This window comes from Microtus pennsylvanicus, chromosome 11 (assembly GCF_037038515.1).
Source record: "Microtus pennsylvanicus isolate mMicPen1 chromosome 11, mMicPen1.hap1, whole genome shotgun sequence".
Lineage (NCBI taxonomy): Eukaryota > Metazoa > Chordata > Mammalia > Rodentia > Cricetidae > Microtus > Microtus pennsylvanicus.
In genome coordinates, this window is record NC_134589.1 from 94,998,267 (window position 1) to 95,020,827 (window position 22,561).

The following is a 22,561-nucleotide window of genomic DNA, read 5'->3' on the forward strand; positions in this document are numbered from 1 at the left end:
CTTCTTACAAACTATTTCCCATCATTGGAATCTCCTTTCTCTTGGCTATGTGGAGGAATGCTGGATAAGCCCCCATGCATACGTTAGAATCCAGTGTGCTCTTTACCGCCTTTTGCATTCTCTGAAAATTTACTCTGACTATCCCATCCCAGATAGCATATGGGGTCAGCCGTTCTCTGCCTCTTATGGAGGCAATTACAATACTAGTTTATGTTATAATCGTCTTTGTTCTTTTCTTGCTGTGATTATCTTTAGAATTTTTAACCTAACAAGAGTTCGGTGTTTCCAGCAGCTATTCACATAGATGATGTCAAAAGAATGAACACATCAGTCATTCTGTGTTTCTTGTCAGAATACATCCCTAGGCTTTAGGTGAAAGGAATGAATGAATGACAAACAAACAAACAAATAAAGAAATGAAGGATAATCCTATGGCTGGAAAATCTGTATTTTCTTAGTGCTGAGCAGCCTAACAGCTGGTCAGTGAGCCCTGAAAGACTCTGAGCCTTGAGCTGAGGAGATGGCTCCACGCATGCAAATATGAAGACTGGGACTTGGATCCCCAGAAACCAACCCTACATGCTAGCAGGGCACAGGCGCCTTCCTTTAATTCATACTGCCATTGGTGGAGACATAGATCTCCAGAGCAAGCTATCTAGAGAGACCGGCTGCATCAGTGAATGCTGGGCGTGGCTGAGGGACCCTATCTCTATGAATAGGGGGGATGAGTCTGTAAAGATTATTCTTAACACCAACTTGGAGCATCCATATGCTCACACATACATACAAACATATGTGCACATCCACCACCACCACACACACACACACACACACACACACACATACACGAAAATAGGAAAAGAAAAACAAAGGGTTTTGGGCAACAGGGAAATGGCTCATTCATCCTAACAAGGGGTACTTTGTCTGCGAGGCAAAGGACCCGAGACACTTTGGTAGGACGTAGGTTGGCTATGTTCTCAATGGTCTCAGCTGTGTGTGGTGGTTGTGACTGGTGTGGGGAATGTGACTGGACGTGTCAGGAAGCTGGCTTGACTTGGAAGCATGTCTGGTTGGGGCAGGAGCCTGGAGCTAAGGAGGACCACATAGAGTTCCTTTATCACTTTTGTGAGCAAACAGCTGACAGGCAGCAATGTGCAGAAGGAAGGATTGCTTGTACTTACCAGTTTAAGAAAGGATACAGGCGGGCATGACGGGGAAGGCATGTCAGCAGAAGCCAGAGGTAATAGATGCAGTCAGGAAGCAAAGGGGGAAAAAGTGAGGCCTGGCTATGACAGCCCAAGGCTGGGCTCCCAGGGCACCCATCTCCTCAAGTGAGGCTCTACTTCCTAAACAGCACTGGCTGCAGGGGACCAAGTGATCAAACCAAGGGCCTGTGGAACCATTTCTCATTCAAACCACAGGAGACCGGTCAAGGAAGCAATGTGTTCAAATCTGTCTTTCTCTGGGGCCAATAGGTTCTTCCCAAGTCTCTCCTTCTCCTTTCCATTCCAGACGCCTCTCTCCCCCTCTTTATAGTCACCTTGGTCATTGATTTAGTTTAGTTTGTTCCCGTATTTGTGTACATGCTTGGAGGGGCTGCCTATGTGTATGTTCCTGTAGGCATGTAGACGCCTGAGGTCAACCTCAGATGTCTTTCTCAGTCTCTCTTCCCCTCGTGTGTTGAGACAGTCTCTCACTCACCTGGAACTCTCCAATTTGTCTGGACTGGCTGGCCAGGGAGTCCCAGGGATTCGCCTGTCTGCACCTCCCCATCACGGGGACTATACATGTGCCACATGCCTGACTTTTCCGACATGGGTTGTGAGAATCAACTCAGGTGTTCATGCTTGTGGAGCTAGCATTTTACCAACTATATCAACTGCACCGTCTCCCCAGCCTACAGGTGACGTCATAAGATCCCTCAGGTCTTCTAAGTCCAGCTGTTCAAACTCATCACCTTGTCTCTCTCCAAATTTGACACCTTTGGGAGAGGTTCCAGCTAAACTATACATGTGATTGCTGGGTAGTGCTTGGTTGAGGGAGGATATAAGAGGGACAGCCTCTTCCCAAAACTCTGCAGGGGGTAGGGATGTGGCTGACATCTCTACAGTAGACATGTCTGACATGAAATGAGCTCCTTCATGGCCTTCAAGCATGGCAAGCATTCCATTTTGTAACCCTCAGTGAAGGACATTCGGAAGCACTCGTGTCCACTCCTGCGCAGAGCTCAGAGGCAATCAAGTCACCGGACCAGGAGTCAAACAGCATCCTGTTGTGTCTTTCGCATGGTGACATACTCCTGACACCTTACAGGGAAGGGCGCTTGGGCAAAGGGTGATTGACCATCTTTTTCATGACTGTGTAATGTCCTCCTAAGGGAATTCTGCTTACGTGTAATAGGAAGAACGCATGAACCGAGAGGGAAATCTCCATGACTTTCCCCTGCTTTGCACAGCTGTATTGTAACCTGTAAAAACTGCAAAAGATGAGTGTCAGCATGTGTGCACCTCTCTGTATCTCCAGGCCCGAGCCACAAGGTCCTTATGATACCCGAGAATGTTTCTCTCGCAGCTTCAGCGTCCAAGGACCTTAACTCGCACTGCATCTCTCTTTCTACCTAAGGGCCTATTTTTTTTTTTTTTTAGATTTTTGAGACAGGGTTTCTCCGTAGATTTTGGTTCCATTCCTGGAACTAGCTCTTGTAGACCAAGCTGGCCTCAAACTCACAGAGATCCGCCTGCCTCTGCCTCCCGAGTGCTGGGATTAAAGACGTGTGCCACCACTGTCCGGCTATTTTGTTTTCTGGCCATTCTTGACCTTGCCTTTTCCTTGAGGCAACTGATTGGCAGAGCACATGCCTGCCTTCTGTGGCCATGATGTGGGAGAGATGATATCTGCTCCGTTCTAGCGAAACAGAAACAAGGAACAGATCTATGCAGTAATAGATGCTAGCAACGTGTTGATGTAAAGACAGTTTTCACACCAAAGGGAATAGACATAGATGGGCAATGAATGATTATAAGGGGGTAAAGGGGACCCCAAATAATCTGCTGCATTTCAGTTCTCAGCAACCACAGCAGGTATAATCCGTCAATCAGCCTTGCATCTTCAATCCAGGTGCTGCCCCTGCCACTGGGACCTCCAGAATCATCTCTTAGGCTTGTGTCTCCATTTTCTCTCCATTGTATCATGACTTAGTTTCCCCACAATGGTTACAAAAGTCAGTAATGTCTTTCTTATTTTCGGTCATGAGCTCTGTTTGGGTCATGGATTGTCCATTCTGTTTAGTTAAGTCAGAACCAAACCAGAAGCAATAACTGTGGGAACAGAGAAAAATGGGCTAACCGTAAACAAGGAAAGTTGATGGCATCAGAGCTTGCAGTGGCAGTGAGTCAGAAGGTTCTGCTTGTGTTTTGGTGGAGACTCATAGTGGGACCCTTAGTGGTAGAAAACAATGGAAGGCTTCTGGATACCCTGGTGGGCGGTTGCTGGCCTCTGCCCCTTTCCTGTTGCTTCTTTCCCGACTCTGTCCTTCACCCAGCCCCCAAATGGAGGTTGCTCATGGCAGAATGAGCAGTGCGGGGCCCTATAGAATTTTGGGATTTCTCTGTTTCCGTGCAAGTTGACAGTGGGAAGGAACATTGGAGGTGCTGTCAGTTACTCACCAATCCCAGCTGGTGTCCAATCCCAGTGTGCGGCCTTTCTGGGACCAGGTGCTGGAGAACGCGGCCTGACTAGCCTGGCTTCCTGGAATGCTTCCTGAGTGGACAGTGCAAGCTACAGGTCAGAGGTCACTTTTCAGAGAAGGGCTCCAGTGTCTATTAAGATAGCCAGTTTCTAGTGAAAGGAAAAGCAGAAGGAGGAAGAGAGGGGGTGGAAGGGAGGAAGGAATGAAAGAAGGAAGGTAGGTAGGTGAGGAAGAGAAAGAAAGGAAGGGAAGAAGATGAACGAGAAAGAAACATAAAGAGGCAAAGAGCCAGGAAGGAAGGACTGGGAGAGTGTATTGGTTTGAATCAGAAATGTCTCCCACACCCTCATCTATTTGAATACTAGGTTCCTGATTGATTCTGTTGCTTTGGGACATTCTAGAGCTTGAGGAGGTGTAGTCTTGCTAAGGAAATACACCACCGAGGTGTGCTTTGAGTGTAGATAGCCTCGCCCACTTCCAGTTTGTGCTCTGTGCTTTGTGTGTGTGGTTGGAGAGGGGATCTCTCAGCTTCTAGCTGTGGCCACCTGCTGCCATGCCCCCCACCCATGATGGAGTCCCCCTCTAGAACTATAATTCAAAGATGAACTCTTTTTTCCATGAGTTGCTTTGGGTCATGGTGTTTTATCAGAGCACAAAAAGTAATACAAAAGGGGAGAGAGGAAGAAAGGAAAGAGGTGGGGAGGACGGAAGGAAGGAAGGGTGGGAAAAAACAGGAAGGCAAAGTAGACCAGGTGCCACTCTCCAGACCGCCCTCCGAGCACGGACTCTGTCCCTGTGTCAAGAGACTCAGCTCATCCCCGGGCTGGCAGGCCGTCCTTGGAATCTTTTAGTCAGACTCCACGGTTCAAAGGCCTTGCTGTGCAAGGCAGAGTGATGGCTCTCCCTGTCACTCAGACAGACAGGAGCCAACGACTCTGAGGAGGCACTTGAAGAATTCTCCTTGTGTGGTTGTGCGGGGTGTGTTGTTCAGGTAATTTAACATTGATTTTAGTTTAAAAGGCAATTAAAACAAAATGGGCAGCCACTAGCCACTTAGGTTAAGTAAGCTTAGATTTAAATCTCTTCCCATTACCTCCTTTGCTTTCCAAAGGGTTTGTGCTCCTCTGGGCTAACTCAGTCTGCTGTGGTGTGGAGGCAAGCAGGAGCCAAATGCTGAGCCGAGGCTGTGTCTTCCTGGAAGCTACTGTGTTGCATAGGAAACTGGTTTCTTTAAGGCTGTGGCTTCCCCTAGAAGTCCTCCCTTTTACAGGGAGCTGTGAATCCGTTTTGAGGTAAGATGATCGCAGTCCTGGGTGGACCCAGAAACTGCACCATCTGTCCAGGCACTGCCTCTCCAGAACAGACTGATGGTTGGCTTATTTCTGGTAACCCTTCTTTGTTGAGGTGAATTGAAACTGTAGAAGCTCACGGGCGTGTTGCAGAAAAACAGGTCCAAGAACTTAGCCTACACAGCAAACGAAGGGAAGGGTGAAGCTCCCTTGCCTGCTTCCTATCCAGTGACAGACACCTAAAACACCAACCTCTCATCTGATGCTTGGTGTTTTAGGGACCGACAGGTGGAGGACATCCCAGCTGCCTCCAGGGCTTCAGCTGGGCTTGGTCTCCTGATGTTAGACTCACCAGCCTGCCTGCCTGCCTATTTACCAAATGGACCTGGTCCTGAGCTTGCTGTCTTCTATTCTCGGACCCAAGGCAACCATTCTTGCACATGAACTTCTGCAGCTTGGCTCAAAATCCTGACTCCATCTGCCCCACCAGCAGCTCCCTCCCAGCGTGGGTCGAGTTTGTTATCTTGTCTGTGCAGACTCTCCCTCGGGCCACTCCGGAAACCTGTGGAACTCCATCGCAGCCTCTTCAAGGTGTTTAATATTAGTAATTGACACTAAAATGCAAGAATCTACATCCCCTCAGCCAGATGACCAGAGCAGGCAGAAGGAGCTGGCAAACTGAAACTGTTAAACCTTGTGATTTTACTGCTATTTGATAAATTCAGACATTGTGGAATGGCACAAACATGTTCCCCCATGGCTCATCTCGTGACAGGGGCCCAGTCAAGAGACAGCTATTCCAAGAAGGAAGGTTTGGAAAAATAACACCCACAGTAAGATGGAGTATCTTTTATACTCTTGCAGGAGTATGGAGGGGTGTAGGCTTCTAGTATTTGAGTTGTGTGTGTGTGTGTGTGTGTGTGTGTGTGTGTGTGTGTGTGTGTGTGTGTATTCATATGTCAGTCTTCGATTGCTTGAGACAGGTTAGGTTACTTATTTGCCCCACAGGCTAGCTAGTCTGCAGGCTTCCAGAGAGTCTTTATTTTACGTCTTTCTTGCCTCTCAACAAGTGTTAGAATATTACATTGGATTTGTATTTGCATCCTGGGGACTTGAACTCAGCTCCCCACACTTGCACAAAATGTGCTTTACTCACTGAGCGGTGTCCCCAGCTCGGGATATGAGATCTTCTCTCTAAAAACAGAGCCTGTGTTGAATTAACCTCACTTGTTGGAGTTCTCCTGGACATGTGAACAGAGACGTGCTCCTGGAACCACAGGCAGAGAGAGATCTTCACTGTGGCATTCTTTAGTGCAGTGCAAGAAGAAATGGTTTCTTCTTAAAGTAGGATCGCAACATAAATGATGCAACCTGTTCATTTCTGGTGCAGCCACAAACATCCCTGGTATGTTATTGCAAAGCACAGGAGATAATGGGTAGTTTACATGGTAAAATGCCATTTGTGTGTTGATGGCATTTTCATTCTGTAAGTCATGGTAAATACCATCAAGTGGATGGATTTGCAGTAAAGCCTTACATGTTTTCTGTGGTGTGAATATAATTATGAATAACGAATAGCTTCCTCTTATGCTTTTTCACATTTTATAAACCTTCCACAGTAAATAATAAGTATTCGTTGGTCTTATAGTTAGTATTCTGTTCTTGTACATATGTATCTGTGTTGTTAAGTATGTGTCTGTGTAAACATGAGTATACCCGCATGCTTCGGAAGGAAGGGCAAGAATGTAACACACACTTTCTGTTTAATTTTTTTTTATTCTTCTAAGGATTTATTTGATTTTTAAGCATGCATGTGCACTGTGCGTTCAGGAGCTCCGACAGGCCAGAAGGAAGAGGAGGTCTCCTGGAAGCCGGATTACAGGGGGATGAGGGCCTCCTGCTGTGGACGCTGGCAATGAACACGCTTCCTCTGCAGGAGCAGAAAGACCTCTTGAGCACTGAGCCTTCTTTTGCTTTTATTTTTTTGAGACAAGGTCTCTCACTGAACTTGTTGCTCAGAGATTTGGTGGCTAGGGTCGCTGCCCAGTGAACCCCAGGAATCCCTGTCTCTGCCTCCTCAGCACTGTGATTACGGCTGTGCCTCTCCCCATCCAGCTTTGTGCATAATTTTGGGTGCTTTTACTTAGGCCTCGTGCATGTGTACTGTGCACTTTATGTGCTGAGCCTTCTCCCTGGTCCTGACCTTACGATCATTGAAATGATATTGAATGAAATGCTTGTTTGTGGCAGCGCCTAGAGAAACATTCCTCACCGTGGTGCTACTGGGTCACTCTCACGCAAGGAGGAAGCTTTCTGTGTTGGTGCTGAGGGGGCAGGCAGAACTTTCCAAATCTGGCTTTGTCAAAAGGACTCCTCACTGGCCCTTATTTGTAGTGTTAAGGCAAACCATTCTGTAGAGAAGTGTTTTAAATACACACTGGTGTGGCTGAGAAGACGGCTCAGCAGTTACGAGTCCTTGACATTCTCCCATAGGATCCGAGCTCTGTTTGCAGCAACGAGGATGAGCAGCTCCCAGGCACCTGCTACTCTAACTCCAGGGTATGGTGCTCTGGCCTCTCCCCGTGCTTGCCCACACATGTGTACACTGGCATAGACAGACACACACACATTGATGGAAACAAGGCTTTAGAAATAGTCGCAGGTGATTCGTGTATATGTCTATAAGTAACTGTGATCATTTGGCACTGACCAAGAGTAAGTAAGAGTCCTCAGGTAGGGTTATAGGAACAAGCCCCACCTCAGCTGAACACTCTCCCACTGCAAACTGCCTCATCAAGCTTGCCCTTCTCAATGGGAGGCGATTATGAAGTAGCAGGACAAAGAGCAGCATTAGGCCCCACTGTTCTCATCCTGTGAAGTTACAGTGTGGTTGCTATGGAATTTTAGTGTTCGGTGTTTTGTTTTATCCCTAGATGGGGGTTGTTTTGTGCTTTTGTGTGGGAAATATTTTCAAACTAGTAAAGGAGCAGTATTTCTGTAGGGTGGGGCCTATTTCAGCAGGTCCCTACCACAGCTTCCACGGAAGAATTTAAAGGATAAGATCATTATAAATCAGTATAAAGATTCCTATTCCCCCATGTCAGTACCACAGGATTGAACTTAGGGGCTCACACATTCTATAGATAAGCACTCTACCATTGAGTCATATCCTTGGTTTTCGTTTTTATTTGATTTATGTTCCCCTCCCCATCATCATATTCATACTTATACATACAAATGTATGTGAGGGAGAGAGAGTTGGGAGGTGGATATGCACACATGTAGAATCTCATGTAGCATCGGTTGTTCTAAAGCTCCCCTTGTATCTGAAGACGACCTTGTGTTTCTCCTTCCTCCACCTCCCCAGTGCCCCCGTGCCTGGTTGATGCTATGCTGGGGGTCAAACACAAGCCTTATGCACCATGCAGAAGGTGAATACCCTGTCAACCGAACCACATCTCCAGAACCAAATGTTCTTGTAGAGGGAGAAAGAGCTGTCCATTTCCAACGTCCATCATTTATAACAATTTTTATTTATTTGGTTTTTGCAGTGCTGGGGGTTAGACATGGGGCCTCACACATTCTAGACAATGCTCTACCTCTGAACTATGTTCTGACTTCTTTTTATCTTTTATTTTGAGACATGTTCTTGTCAGCCTCAGTTAGCTTGGAACGTGCATACTTATAGAATGGTTGTGAATAGAGGCTTCAGAAACCAGGCCCCGTTCTTAACCTGCAGTTCTATCTCACTATTATTATCATTATTTACCTAAAATGTGTGTGTGTGTGTGTGTGTGTGTATGTTTGTCTTAGTTAGCATTACTGTTGCTGTGATGAAACACCATGACCAAAGCAACTTGGCTAGCAGAGGGTTTGCTTCACCCATGGTAACATTTAACAGTTCATCATCAAGAGCAGTGAGAGTAGGAACTCACTGGCGGGAACCTAAAGGCAGGAGCAGATCCAGAGGCCAGGGAGGATGCTGCTTACGGATTTGCTTATACAGCTTGCTCAGCCTACTTTCTTATATAACCCAGGACCATCAGTCCAGGGATGGCACCAACCACAATGGGCTGTGCTCTCCTCCGTCAACCACTAGTTAAGGAAATGCCCTACAGCCGGATCGTACAGAGATATTTTCTCAGCTAGACTTCCCTGCTTTCATAAACCCTGGCTTGTGCCATGTTGACATAACTTGCCAGGACAGTATTCTTCAGGCCTTTAACTCCACAGGTGATGTGTGTGTAGAAGTGATGGGTTTGCCTCTTGTTTCTACTGCTCTGCTGTGTGCCAGGTTAGGGTATACTGCTTTTTTCTAATTCAATGGGCATTCAGCTGATGACGTTTCCTTCTCTTATGAATGGTGGAAAGTTATCGCTCTGATTGGTTTAATAAAAATCGGAATAGTCAATATCTAGGCAGGATTTTCAGCTCTAGAAAGAAGAGCAGAGTCACCAGCAGATGGAAAGTAAGCTACATGGATGGAGAAAGGGCAACCGAGTCACATAATTGAACATAGATTAAAAGATATGGGTTAATTTAAGTTCTAAGAGCTAGATTGGAAATAAGCTTAAGCTACCCGCTGAACTTTCATAATTAATATATTCTCTCTGTCATTATTAGTGAGCTGGTGGTCCTGAAGAAAAAGATCTGACTACATAGGTATGTGCAATACTTAGACACCAAACATGGAAACCAGGGTGCTAGCTAGGTATGTAGGTCAGGGGGTGGAGCCCTTGACCTAGTATATACACATCCCTGGGTTTCATGGCAGCACCTCACAAAAACATCTTCTGTGGAATAGAATCCTCCTTTGTTGCCCCATGTGGAGCTGAGGCTGGTCTGGATGCTTGCCTCACAGACATGAACCACCTAGTCGGATAGACCTTTTGAGTATGTCTGTACGCTATGTGTTAAATATGGATCTGCTTGCTGGGTGCGCATGCTTTCCCAGCAACCATCCAGTGCATGTGGAGTGTGTTCAGGATGTTCATCTCCCGTTCTTAGAAGGCTATCTGTCCCTCCCATCCTTTCCTTGTGGAGTATGAGGAAAGCGTCAACCTTGTCCCAGTAGCATCTTGTCTTGTAGTTCCAGACGCTTGTGGAGACCCCCATTTCCCTGCGGATGAATGCAGACACTGTTTTAACTCTTTGCTGTGCCATTTCCACATGAGAATAGCAATTTATATCAATAACCAGGTCTGGCAACATCTGCCAAGGTTGTCACACTCAGTGATTAAATGGCCATATGTGCCCGAGAACACAGGGACAATGAGGCTGTAATTAGGATTCGCTGTCTCCCCACCGGTCACCCGTTCTACATTTCACTTCGAATAACCTTGCTTTTGTGAACTGATTTGTGAATCAAATTATCCCACTGAGAATGAAGTTTGTGCTGTGATAATACTTTGTAGTCATGGATCTCAGTGCTCTTACAGGGCGTCAGCCAGCCGAAGTCTAAACACCTTTCTTCCTCCCCCCTTGATTCTGTTGAGAAAGGCATCTGGGGTGTGATGCAGGTTAGAAGCCACCTTTGGATCTGCAGATGTGGCTCGGTTGGTAAAGTGCTTGTGGAACACATACGAAGCTGTGGGTTTGAGTCTCAGGACTGCATAAACTCAGCATGCTTACAGTCCCAGCATTGGCTAAGTAGGGGTGGATGAATCGCAAGTTCAGTGTCATCCCCAGACATGGTATGAGTTCCGGGTCAGCTCAGGAACCACAAAACCATGTGGAATGAACTGGAGTTTGCTAGGTATCACGGCATCCTTGGGAAGCAGTTTTTACCTGGCGTCTTCTTTGGCCCCCTTAAGTGTCCCTGTTCCTAGGAAAGGCAAGCAGAGGAGACACACAGGACTCCTATAAACACCACAAACAAACTGGAAACACTATCTTAATGCCATATCAAAACACATTTCCAGAGGAAGGAGACAATCCCTTGTCATTTACTTCCTGAGGTGACAGAGACAGGTGATGATTATGTAAGGACTTGGCACATCCCAGCAATTCTGGAAATATGGCCTCGGCATGGAGCTGCAATAAATGTGAAAGTAAACACTAGAGAGATGTACCGAGTTTTCTAAAACTTGTTTCCAATGTAGAAAAGTGCCATTCACTGTGTTTAGGTCTTCAAATAATAAAGAAGATGGCTTGGTGGGGCAGTGAACCCTTCGTCCTTCACAAGCATAAAACATATATTACATATATGTGTGTGTATGTGTGATATCATATATATGATATATGGTATATCATTTATATACAAAAACTGAGCATATAACACATACATATTTCTACAGGTAAATATACACATATGTGTGATATGTTCAGCTTTCGTTTATGTAGAGTTGTAACATCCAACTCACACATTTGAAGAAGCAAGGGCATTCTAGTGAGTGTATCATGCAGTTCCCACAGTAAGAAAGAGAGAGAAGAAATTGTTTTGTATCAAAAAGGCCTGCTTCTACAAACAAATGAAGGTTTAGTTTCTACACAGAGCATCTTTGTCAGGTGGGAGAGGGTTAAAACAAGTGCCACTCAGACCTAATTGACACTTAGCTGATAATACCACACACCACAGTGTGTGAGAGGGATCTGCGAAGGCTTTGGGGGGACGGAATAGGACATTTGCCTGGCTGCTGATGGTACTCAGACAAATCCATTCCAAAGCTGAGTTTTTGAACTTCCACCGAACGTTTTCAGCCCTTCAAAGCAAGAGCAAAGTTCAGTGCTTTCTCATTTAGCACAAGAGCTGGGAGATTTGAGGTGCCAAGGAGTCAACCTCCTAACGGGGGTACAGCTGCCTCTTGGGGGAAATGGGGGCAGGTCATCAGCTGTAGTGCAGGGGGGTAAGGGGTCTCCCGGCCTCCCCGGAATTCTTCCACGAAGTCGCCTATTGGAAGTCATAAATACCGGCCACGGACGTTGCAAATAATGCGGGGAGTAGCGTAAGTAATTGCCTGTGCTGATATCCTGCCGTGGACATCTCATTGCTCCTGAGTTAAAATTGGTTGTCAAGTGAGGACTCTGGGGACCGTGCAAGGTGCCCTATTCTGTCATGTGGTACATATTTAATGCTCGAAAGAACAAGGGAAGAGACACATGCTGGAAAAGGGGGCGGGGGAGGCAAGATTCGCCATCAGTTATACACTTTCCAAGTGCTTGGGAAAAGAGGGTAGCACGCACTTCTTCCCTCAGTTGCTAGATTCTGCAAAAATTAAAATAAAAACCAGACGTCCAGTAAGACTGTCCATCATTCAGCTGTCAGCGCTGCAAGGCGGTGGGTTTGTCTTTGTGTGCCCCTGGTGCTTTGATTACCTCCCTGCACCGAGCGCTCGCTCTTAAGCCGCCTGCCTGCTCAATCTCTGGCCTTTTCTCTTGTTCGGGAAGCCTTGAACACCTGCTGGTGGCTGGAGCAAAACAGCCTGGCCGGCCGGTGAAGGCACGGCCAAGCCCAGCAGAGAGAGCTGGAATCATTGACATTGCTAGCACGTGGGTACCATTCGCTGCTGCTGCCCCGGCACTTCTCCCGCCTCGCGTTTCTCCCAAAGCGAGCTAGCATGAGAGGGAGCAGGAGGCGCTTTTGCAGCAGGCGATGAAATCCTGGCAGCTAATTGCAGTCGTGGGAGATGCCCTTCAGGTAAGGCGAGCTAGGGAGGCTCGGAGTCACTGTGGGAGGGGGAGCCAGGGACTGAATGGGAGGGAGGGAAGGCAGCGCTGGCACCAGCATCCGAGCATCCCGAGCCTGCTGGACGGATGCTCAGGAGGAGGGCGCACAGGGACGGGGGCGGGCGGCAGGGGGAGGAGTGTGCGAATTGACATTCGGGGCCGCCTGTGGCAGGCGAGCCGCCGCCAGCCGCTGTCCAACGTTAGCGCAGAGAAGGTGGCGGGCGGGCGTGTGCGCCTCTGGGGCTGTGGATCAGAATCCGGACCTGGGAGGTGGATGGAGCCCAGGGAGCCTTGAGAGGCAATGGCAGGACGCAGATGTGTGTGCAGCAAGTGAATTACACGCTGTAGGTAAGTTCAGCTCCGGAGTCCTGTGGGATACGATCTGGATTAGCCCTGGGCTCCCAGAGGGTCCCCTCAGTACCTAGGGAGCTTAAACCGGCTCGGAATCGGAGAATAAATTTATTCGCTTTACCAACTGGAAGTTCGCTGGGAACTTCCCTGTTAATAGCCATTGGCTCTTTTGAACTTTATTCCCAGAGATGAATAAGCGTTTATAAAGGACTAGTGTTAGAAGACACGCAGGCTAGGGCTGTTTTTTTTTTCTGTTTGTTTTGTTTTCTGGTTTCTTTTTTTTTGAAAGCAGTACGTAGTGCTTTGCAAAGAAGATAGAGGTTGGGGGGGGGGATGAATGGGCAGATGGGCCGCGCGTTTGGAAAGTTGGCACGCGCCTGTGCGTGCGTGTGCAGAGGCATTGCATGTCGCCGGAGACAGGTCGACCCTGCCCATCATGCATGCATCGTGCCCTTCCATCATTCTTGATTTTAGATACCTGTGGAAGAGGCATTTCATGAACAATATTGAACGTATGCTTTCTCTTGAACACACAAACCCTAAGCTGTGCTATCTCATGGAAGAAACATCTTTACTGAGAGCCAATGAGGGAGCGTGTGCAGGGTTGTACACATCACTCCTTAGAACAGAACCAGCACCTGGAAAGACTAGAGCCCATCCTTTCTGCTATTACCTCCAGGTGATAGGTGAAATTGAGGCTTCTGCGTATTTCTTTTGACAAGAGAGCTGGGTTTTTCTGTTTCCTACTTCAGACAGATCCAATCAGGGTCCCGGACCCAAAGTTTCGTGGCAGCACCCCATTAGTAAAAATGATCATATCGTCTGTGGAGGGTGACTTCTGCTGTCATCAGCTGACTCAGAATTCACTCACTGTGTGGTTTGCGTTTTAGCCTTACAGGTACGAGTGGAGCCTATGCTGGAGAAGTCAAACAAATAGTCGTGTGAGCATCCTACGCAGCTATGTAGTAAATGGCTTGGCTCCCAGGCTTCCAAGTCATTCTCAGATTCTCACACTTATGACCCACATGTAAGCTCACTTGGAGGGCGAGGGTATCTGTGGAGTGGAATGAGTTGTGTTGGAGGTTGGCAGTGATTGCATTGGTAGAGCGTTGTGTTCAGGCTGGTCACCTAAACCAGCCATGGTTGTTTGCCACAAGTCTGGGCAGAGATGCTCTGCTGCAGGTGTGGTGTCCTCTAAGAAACCTGTTCTGCACTTCTCTGACCCCTCCATCCCTATGACCTGAACAGGACCATGCCAGAGTCTAGGAAGACTGAATTGCTTCACTCAAGACTTAGGAAACGGGAGGGTCTCCTCCCGCCTCAGCCTCCCTCCTCTCTTCACACATGTGTCTCTTTGCATTTGGCTGTCTTTATTTATTTACTTTTTTTCAGGAAGTGTTTCAGGTTGCTTCTGCTATATGTCCGTGTAGAAAATGCTTAGTACCCAATGACGACAAAGGGACTTTGCCCCTGGAACCCTTTGCTCACAAACAAGCGTTATTTAACATCAGACACCCTCTGTATTCTAACCTTACAGAATGTGAACATGCAAACTTTACTCTGCATTTTCTCTGGCCCTGAATCTGGAAGAAAAATAAAACACCCCTGTAAGAACTGATAGCTGGCTAGCTGACTGGGGAGGGTTCTTTGCCTCTTAGGACTTGACTGAGATAAGTGTAGTTTGGCAGCTGCTTCTCTGTATCCAAACTTTTATTTTTTCAGCTCCGTGTCTGCATATTCCTGGGGGGGCATTTTAGATGTAACTGTCAGCATGGACCCAGGAGCAGGTTTAAGTACAACGACGATGATGCGTAACAAAAGTCAGTTGTGTTCTGTAGACTCTTCCAGAGGACTAGCTGGCTACCACCCTGAGCTCTGGAGCCTTCTCTTTCTCCCCAGGAGGAGAATGATACAGAAGTTAAAGGGGATATGAGGGAAATGGCATGCTTTAACAGTTGCTTACCTCTCAGTGGTGGTTACAGTATCGTCATGTTTTATAGCAGATGAGATACATGGAATTCCTTAGCATATTTTCAGACATCCTTTATCCATTTATTGTCTTTGAGAGAAGAAAATATGGCTGGAAAAATGCAATCTTAGAACACCAGCATGTCTATGCAAGAGTTCATGTTGTTCAGCTGAACTGATCCAGGGCTTATATACGGAGTGTCTGAGCTAAGAAGTCAGAAGTGATGTGCCGAGTAAGAAAATGTGCTTTATATTAACAAAGGTTTGTTATTCGGAGATGGCTCATTGCATAAAGAACCATGCCACCAAGTCTCACTACCTGAGTTCAATTCCGGACCCACATGGTGGAAGGAGGGAGAGAACTGACTCCTGAAAGTTGTGTTCTGTTCTCTATACATTTGTGTGTGTGTGCGCACACACATAACAATAATACACTACAATAAAATATAACACACTGTTATTGACTTCACTTTTAGCTCTTGTAGTCTGAATTTTGCATGTTTAATGTTAATGTTATCCCAAAAGTCTTTGTATGAGATGCTTTTAAAGTAAGGTAACCAGGAATTTCAGCAGGTTGGGAGGTGGGAGGATCTGTAAGGTGTTGGGGAGCAGAAAGAATATGATCCAATTATACCTCTTTAGACCTTAATTCATCTTGTGCTGGTTTTCTGATGAATATTAAAGTGAATATGGAAAAGATGGTAGGGCCCCTTCTAGGTGGTTGCTTGGTTGTTGTTTTATACACAAGACTTAATTTTGCTTCTTAGGAGAAGCTTGGGAACACAAGGACTCACTGGGGCCTTTTATGTGTTTATGGGTGTGTGGGTTTGTCCTGCTTTTTCTCATTTTCGTGCTCGACAGAACATTCTCATGTATTATAAGCAATAGTAAACAGTAGCGAATAGGACGAAGGAAACTTGCCAGCGTGCATTTAAATTAAATCACACAGAACCACCTAGAATCCCAATCTGTAACGATGAGGGCATGCCTCAACTTCCACACACCAAGGCCAACAACCCTTTAGAGTCAGCATTCTCATGCAGAACTTGGATTGAAAACTCATGCAAATTAAGTTATTCAATAATGCCAACATCCCAAATGTTTTTAGGATGTATTTTTTTTAACTGATATGAGGTTGATGTGAGAAGTTGTGGGGATTATCTGTGTGCTCGTGTGCCCAAAAGGACCAAACAGCTAACGTCAGCAGGAACAACTTGCTTTTGATTCAGTAGAACTAGGTTATGAATTCAAGCAATTAAACATGACAAAAAGCCCAATTTCACTGCCTAGATTAGTATGCTTCCAATTTTTCCTGCTCCATAAAATTTCAAAGTGTTCTTTCTGGTTAGGTGCTTGCATAACCACTAGGTGATGAAGAGCTCCCGTTTCTCCCTTGCTTATGATGTCCAAAGGCTTTGATGTCACAGATGTGAACAGAGTCCATTGGATGTTGGCGACAATCAAGTCGCTGAGGAGTTAAGTTTGAAGCCAGAGTGGGGAATGAATAGTAGTTAGTTCGCTAGTATTTATCAGCAGTGAGTCATCTTAAGGCCAGGTCTAATGGAGGCCAGAGTAGACTCTTCAAACAGTAATGGAAAAATAAAAGTATATCCAGTTTCCAAAAGTGTGATGACATTTATAGGTAGATAGTAAATATTTGTGTGTGGACATATATATGTGTGTGTATTTGTGTATTTATGTATATAGTGCATATATATATATATATATATATATATATATATATATATATATATATGGATATATCTAATGCAATGTCAGCCCCACTTATTGACTTTTCTTGATTTTGTTCACTCTTCTCTGTTTCTACAGAAGTGAAGTTCAGCATTCTGGATTCATGTTTGTCTTATTTACCAAAGCTTATTGTTTTTTGAAGTGGGCATGCTTCTAGAGTGATCCTTAGTCCGATATATCTCCCACTGAATTGCCTGGAGCTTTTGGCCAGTGAGTTCAATTTTCCAGCCTGGTTTATGTCATCATACAAATAACATGCACACACACATCCCAAGAAGGTCCCTGCCACGCCATCTCTCTCACACTTCCAGTTGGCTTTATATTATCCTAACCAAGCAGCTCTTGGTGTGGCTGTCGGCTTTGCAGATAGGACACAGTGCCTTAAGGATGGCGTTGGAGCCTCCACGGCCCTCCCTTTGCTCGTTTCAACTGTTCTGCATCATTTGCTGTTGATGTGTGTGCTTGTCCTCGGATTGGAAGCTCTGCTTGCCAGAAAATCTTGCTGCTGAGGTATGGGGTATCCCCGTAGCTGTTGTAGTTGTTGGGGTACATAGATAGAGGCCTTGTGCATTAGAACATGAGGACAAGATGAGATTTGTCAGGGCACAGTGACCAACAGAGCAGTTCACTGGGGATTTCATCCCACCTCATGCTTCTGGGCATCGGGCAGTGGACACAGAATGCAAACATGTCTTCTCTGGTCCTCAGTATAGTTGTATACCATGTATACTGTTCTTCCCAATTCACAGATGGGACAAGGATTTTCCAGACTGGGTGACTCAAGTAATCAGATTGCAGATTTTTTTTAAATTCTAACATACCAAGATACCATTGAAATTTATAAATCCGGAGGCAGGAAGAATCTGCACAAATGGATGCTTAGCAGAAGTCCTGGGCTCGCGGGAGTTTTTTCTCCCACCCTGGATGTGTGGTAGCACTGGAGATGTTGATGTTTTTCACACTTGGGCTCGGGTTACTGCTGGCTTTCTCTGGGTGGAGGTCAGGGCTTCCAAGACATCCTGTCCTAAGGCCATGGGGAAGGACCTTTCCATAAGCGCTTGATGGTTGAATAACAATGCCCTAGGCACTATCAGGGTGAGGATGGTTTATAGACTCAAGCTAGCTCAGAGGGCACAAAATCCCAGGGATTAAATTTTTAAAAATCTCCTCTGGATTCTCTGAATTCTCTGGATTCTCCCAGGCAGTACATGAAGTTGCCCATTTTCTTACAGACTGGCATTAAAACTGGCACAGCTGCTGGCTTTGAACACTTTCACACAAACAAGATGTGGTTCATTGTCATGAGGTACTTGTTTTGGTCTGTCCTCTCCCCAAGTCCTTAGTTAGTCACTGGTAAGTCCATCAGTACTGGGCAATGATGTTTCTTTCTACGGTGCTGCTGTCCTAAGGACGAGAAGCATAGGCAGCTTTGTGAGCAATTCTCGGGATGTTTTGTACCTTGTTTTTCTTCCATCAGTGTTCCAATGCCATCATTGTCTGCTTATCTTTCAAACTTTGACACCTAGCTTGGTATATTTATTTAAACACGTATTATTTCATACACGCCAATGCTTTTGTAAATATTTTCCAATTTAATTCGGTTTTCAAGACTGAGAGGCTGAAATTGCTGGGCTCTTCTTTTTCTTTGCAGTGGCAACAGATGTACAAAGAAGTAAGTTGTCCAAGGTCACCCAGTTTCTAAGTGGCCAAGGTACAATGCCAAATCTTAAGTGTGGGCTCTTGGGTCCTTGAGTGGACTGGTTAAAAATTAGAATATCTTTATCTTTACCAGGAAGTGTTTAGGCATCATTGTTTAGTATGATTTTTGAAACAAAAGACACTTAATTTGGGGATAGTTGATTAAGAAAATTAACTTAGCTATATTTGAAAGGGCATACAGCCCAATATTTGCAACTTTATTTTTCAATTAATCACTCACAGCCAGGTGTGGTGATTCATACTAGTAATTCAGCACCTAAAGGGTGGGAGGCAGGAAAGTCAAGAATTCAAGGTCATCCTTCCCCAGTAGCTGGCATGGGATGCAGAAGACCCATCTCAAACAAAAACAAAACAAGACCAAATTCGGCTAGGAGAGATGGCTCAGCAGTTAAAAGTACATACTACTCGTGCAGAAGACCCCAGTTCAATTTCCAGAATCTATGTCAATCAGTCAGTCATCTTACAAATTACCTATACCTCCAGCTCCAAAAGATCTGACACCCTCTTCTGGCCTCCACAGGCATTGCATACACATGTGCACACACACACACATGCGCGCACACACACACATGCACCTCCCCCCAAATCTTTGAAAATAAATAAATGTTTGAATAAAACCTAAGTAAATAAATGAGTTAATAAATAATCCTGTGCCAGTATTTGGGAGTGTTCTCTTTGACTTAACCATAAAACCATCAACAGGATCCTAGCATTGGGGTTCATTGGATAAAAGGCACAGCAGAAGGCTGAGAAGACAGTTTGGTGAGTGACGTACTTGCTGTGGAAGTGAGTACCTGAGGTCTGATCTTCCAAACCCATGTAAAACTAGACATGACAATGTATGTCTGCAATCCAGCATTCCATGATACGATGTGGAGACAGGAGAATGCTTAGAACCTGGAGCCAGCCTGCCTGGCAGACACAACAGGGAACAAAAAGAGACCCTGTCTCAAACAAGGTAGAAGGCAAAGATGCACATAGAGGTTTTTATCTGACCTGTAAAGGCACACTGTTACATATGTGCACATAATCACGCACACAAAGATACAATACTACACGAGAAATGATCTGTTTCTCCATTGACTGTGCCGTTGGGACCCAGCTATGTAGAATTCACTAAGACGCATATCTCTTTGGTGTTCTTTGAATTTCCCAGTGAACCTGAGTAGTCCACAGTGAGTGTGTTGGGGTGGGCATGGGGTTCTTGATTCCTGGCTCATTTCTCTCATACCAGTTTGTTTATCGTCTTTCCTTCAGGCCATGGCTGGGACCATGCCTGTCTTTTCCCTCTGTTGAATTTTTAGTGCGTAGCAAATGCTATGAAAAGAAAAACAATTGAGTTGATTTTTAAATAGAAGTGCCAATTTGACACATTTTATTCTGCTTTAGAAGAAAAATGAAGAAGAGATCTCTTGTGAGGCTGCAATTAAACACGTGTACTAAGTGTGCAGAAGACGGGAGTGGGAGCTCACCTGAATGAATGAGAACAACTCTTGAACGGACGGAAGAGCTTCTATTTTCTGAAACGTCTTCCCAGGGCCTCATGTGGGGTTATACATCCAATGCCTATCATATTAAATACACTTGCATGGTGATGAGAAACAAAAATCAGAGAAGTCCCAGTCCCAGGCCAGGTTTTTCCCTGGCCTTCATACTTACACATCCCGTAGGCCTTGGTATAGAGATATCAGCGCTCTGCTCACTGCCTTGAAAGTCCTTAATCACAGCTTACAATCATGAATTCCCATTTTTTTAAACAGGGGAACTTGCAGATTTTTACATAGGAAAAGAGAAAGGGCCATGCCTGCCCAGCTTGAATCTGCCCAAACTAAAGCCAGTGAATTGGACCATTGAGTTTGCTCTCCCCCGACTCCTGAGGCAGTGCAGAATCTGGGCTGGAAGTGGAAACCATTACTGTTTTGTGAGTTTCAGGCCCAGTGAACTCACAATTGAACAAAGAAAGCAAAAAGCGAATCCTATTTTGGAACTGTCAAAAGGCTCATGTTGGATCCATTATCATCAAATGTCCTTTTTAATACAGTTCATCGAATTGGCTTTTGTGGGGTACCTATTATGTGTGTTGGTTCAGGAAATGGTTTAAAATGGGTCTAGGATTGGTTGCTCCAAGGTAAAGTAAATGACATTAAACACACACAGAAGGACTACCTATTTATGCTCGGTAGATGTTATAGGTCTGTAGTACTACAATGAAAATTATATGCGAATATATGTGATTAGATGTATATCCCAATAAGTTATATATAACATGTACATATACTGTGTGTGTGCATAAAGTAAAGAGAGATGGAAAATTGCATTGTAAAGGTTTATTCTCATTTTCTGTGCATGAGTGTGTGCAACTGGGTTGTGTATATGTGCACCCTATGCATACAGTGCCCCTAGAGGCTAGAACATAGATAGCATCTCTTTCCTGGAGCTGGAGTTGCAGATTGGTGTGAATCATCCAGAATCCTGGGAACCAGATTCACTTCTCTGCAGGAGCAGCGAGTGCCCTTAAGTGCTGAACAGTCTCTCCAGCTCCGGAAACTGCACCTAAGTGTTGTGTCCAGGGCCATAGTTTTCTGATACATTCCCCCACCTTAGTGTGAGCCTGTTGTCAGAAATAATGATGACGTCCCACTTGCTTTTCTGTTACTGTGATAAAATAAAGCAACTTAAAAGAGAGACAGTTTGTTTTGGCTCTCAGTCTGGAGAGATGCTATCTATTGTGGACAGAAGGGCATGGCAGTGGGGGCAAGAGGCTGGATGGTCATCTTGCATCTGCACTCAGGAAGCAATGAACTGTAAGTGGACCAGGATAGACATACTCAAGGCCCTCTTCCTTGACTGTCTTTCTTCAGCGAGTCTCTACCTTCTAAAGGTTCCACAGCCTTGCCAAATAGCACCACCACCTGGGAACCATGTGTGCAAACACACAAGCTTGTGTGCTGCATTTTCTATTCAAACCACAACAGGTGAATGTTGTAATGGTAGCGCCCAACACAAGGATTGGATTTCTCTGGAGCTTTTAAAGTGTTCTGTCAGCTATCAGGACCAGGCTGCTGATTCTGCAGGCAGAAGAGCAAAACAGGTTTGGTTGTAACCAGTGAACGATCTGCTCAGTGGACAGAAGTCAAAGTTGGGACCCTCCTTACAGGCACACTTGGCTGATTTGCCCTGGGCCTTGTGGTGCTACATCCCGCATCAACCAGGCTGGGTTAGAATCGCCAGTGGCTCTTTGAGGCAGATGTCCTCGTAAGACCCATTTTCTCATGATGAAAGACAGAGCTTGAGATGGGTTTCAGGTTACCAACAGCTACTGCTTGGAAAGATCTAGTGACCGAATTTGAACCTTGACTTCCGAATTCAGTTCTTTTTATGACCATTGCTCGGCACTCATTGCGATACCACTGGTTAAAAATGACTGTGACCCAGGTCAGGTGATTTGTTTGGCCCTAGAAAGTTCTTGTGACCCTTGTATCAGGACTGACTCTCTTATAATTCTGGCACAAGATCCAGAATGATGGACACATGAGTGGGTGTGTAGATGAATCGAGGGCAAATGGGTGAGTACAGAAAGGTAGGTGTATAGAGGGTGCAAAGGTGGATGGATGGGTGCATGGATAGGGGGTGGGTTAGTGATGGATAACTAGAGGAGAGCTGGAAAGTTCGATACATAAACTTAGTAATGACCCAGAAGGAAAACTGATAAAGTATAAAAATATAGTTTTCAGAGATGTATAATAACTGAGAAGTAAATGAAAATCTGTTTATATTTATTCACATATATAGTCTCTCTATATATGGCAAATTCATATATCACATTGGAAAATAGCATATTTAAAAGTATTGCATACACTGCTTAAGTGTGGACTGTAAACAGTTTTCATAGGGAAAATGGTCAATTTTTCGTTGTGTTTGTATGTTTGGTATATGAGCTTGGGCTCGTGTGTGTGTGTGTGTGTGTGTGTGTGTGTGTGTGTGTGTAAATGCACACACCCGTGAGTCAGGTTCCCAGATCTATCACCCTTTGCCTTATTTTCTTGAACCAAAATTTCTCAGAAAATCTGGAGCTAGGGCGGCCACTAGCAAGCCCTAAAAGTCCTCTTTTCTCCACCCTCCAATGCTG

General features: G+C 45.4%; 1 protein-coding gene across 22 annotated transcripts in view; it reads left to right on the forward strand.

The window, feature by feature from the left end:
• Positions 1-22,561, forward strand: part of Rbfox1 (RNA binding fox-1 homolog 1) — a 1,543,972-nt gene that overhangs the window by 445,921 nt on the left and 1,075,490 nt on the right. For 2 of the 22 annotated variants that reach the window (XM_075941972.1, XM_075941989.1), the window contains exon 1: positions 12,791-12,990. The exons of 11 other annotated variants lie outside the window; for them this stretch is intronic. Coding sequence is in view for 4 of the 11 variants with exons in the window: in XM_075941942.1 (XP_075798057.1) it covers positions 12,569-12,613 (45 nt within the window). In the remaining 7 variants the exon portion in view is untranslated. Of the gene's footprint in view, positions 1-12,129; positions 12,614-12,735; positions 12,991-22,561 lie in introns of those variants that run through there. 9 more of the 22 variants (XM_075941986.1, XM_075941975.1, XM_075941942.1 and 6 more) reach the window with 8 other exon arrangements.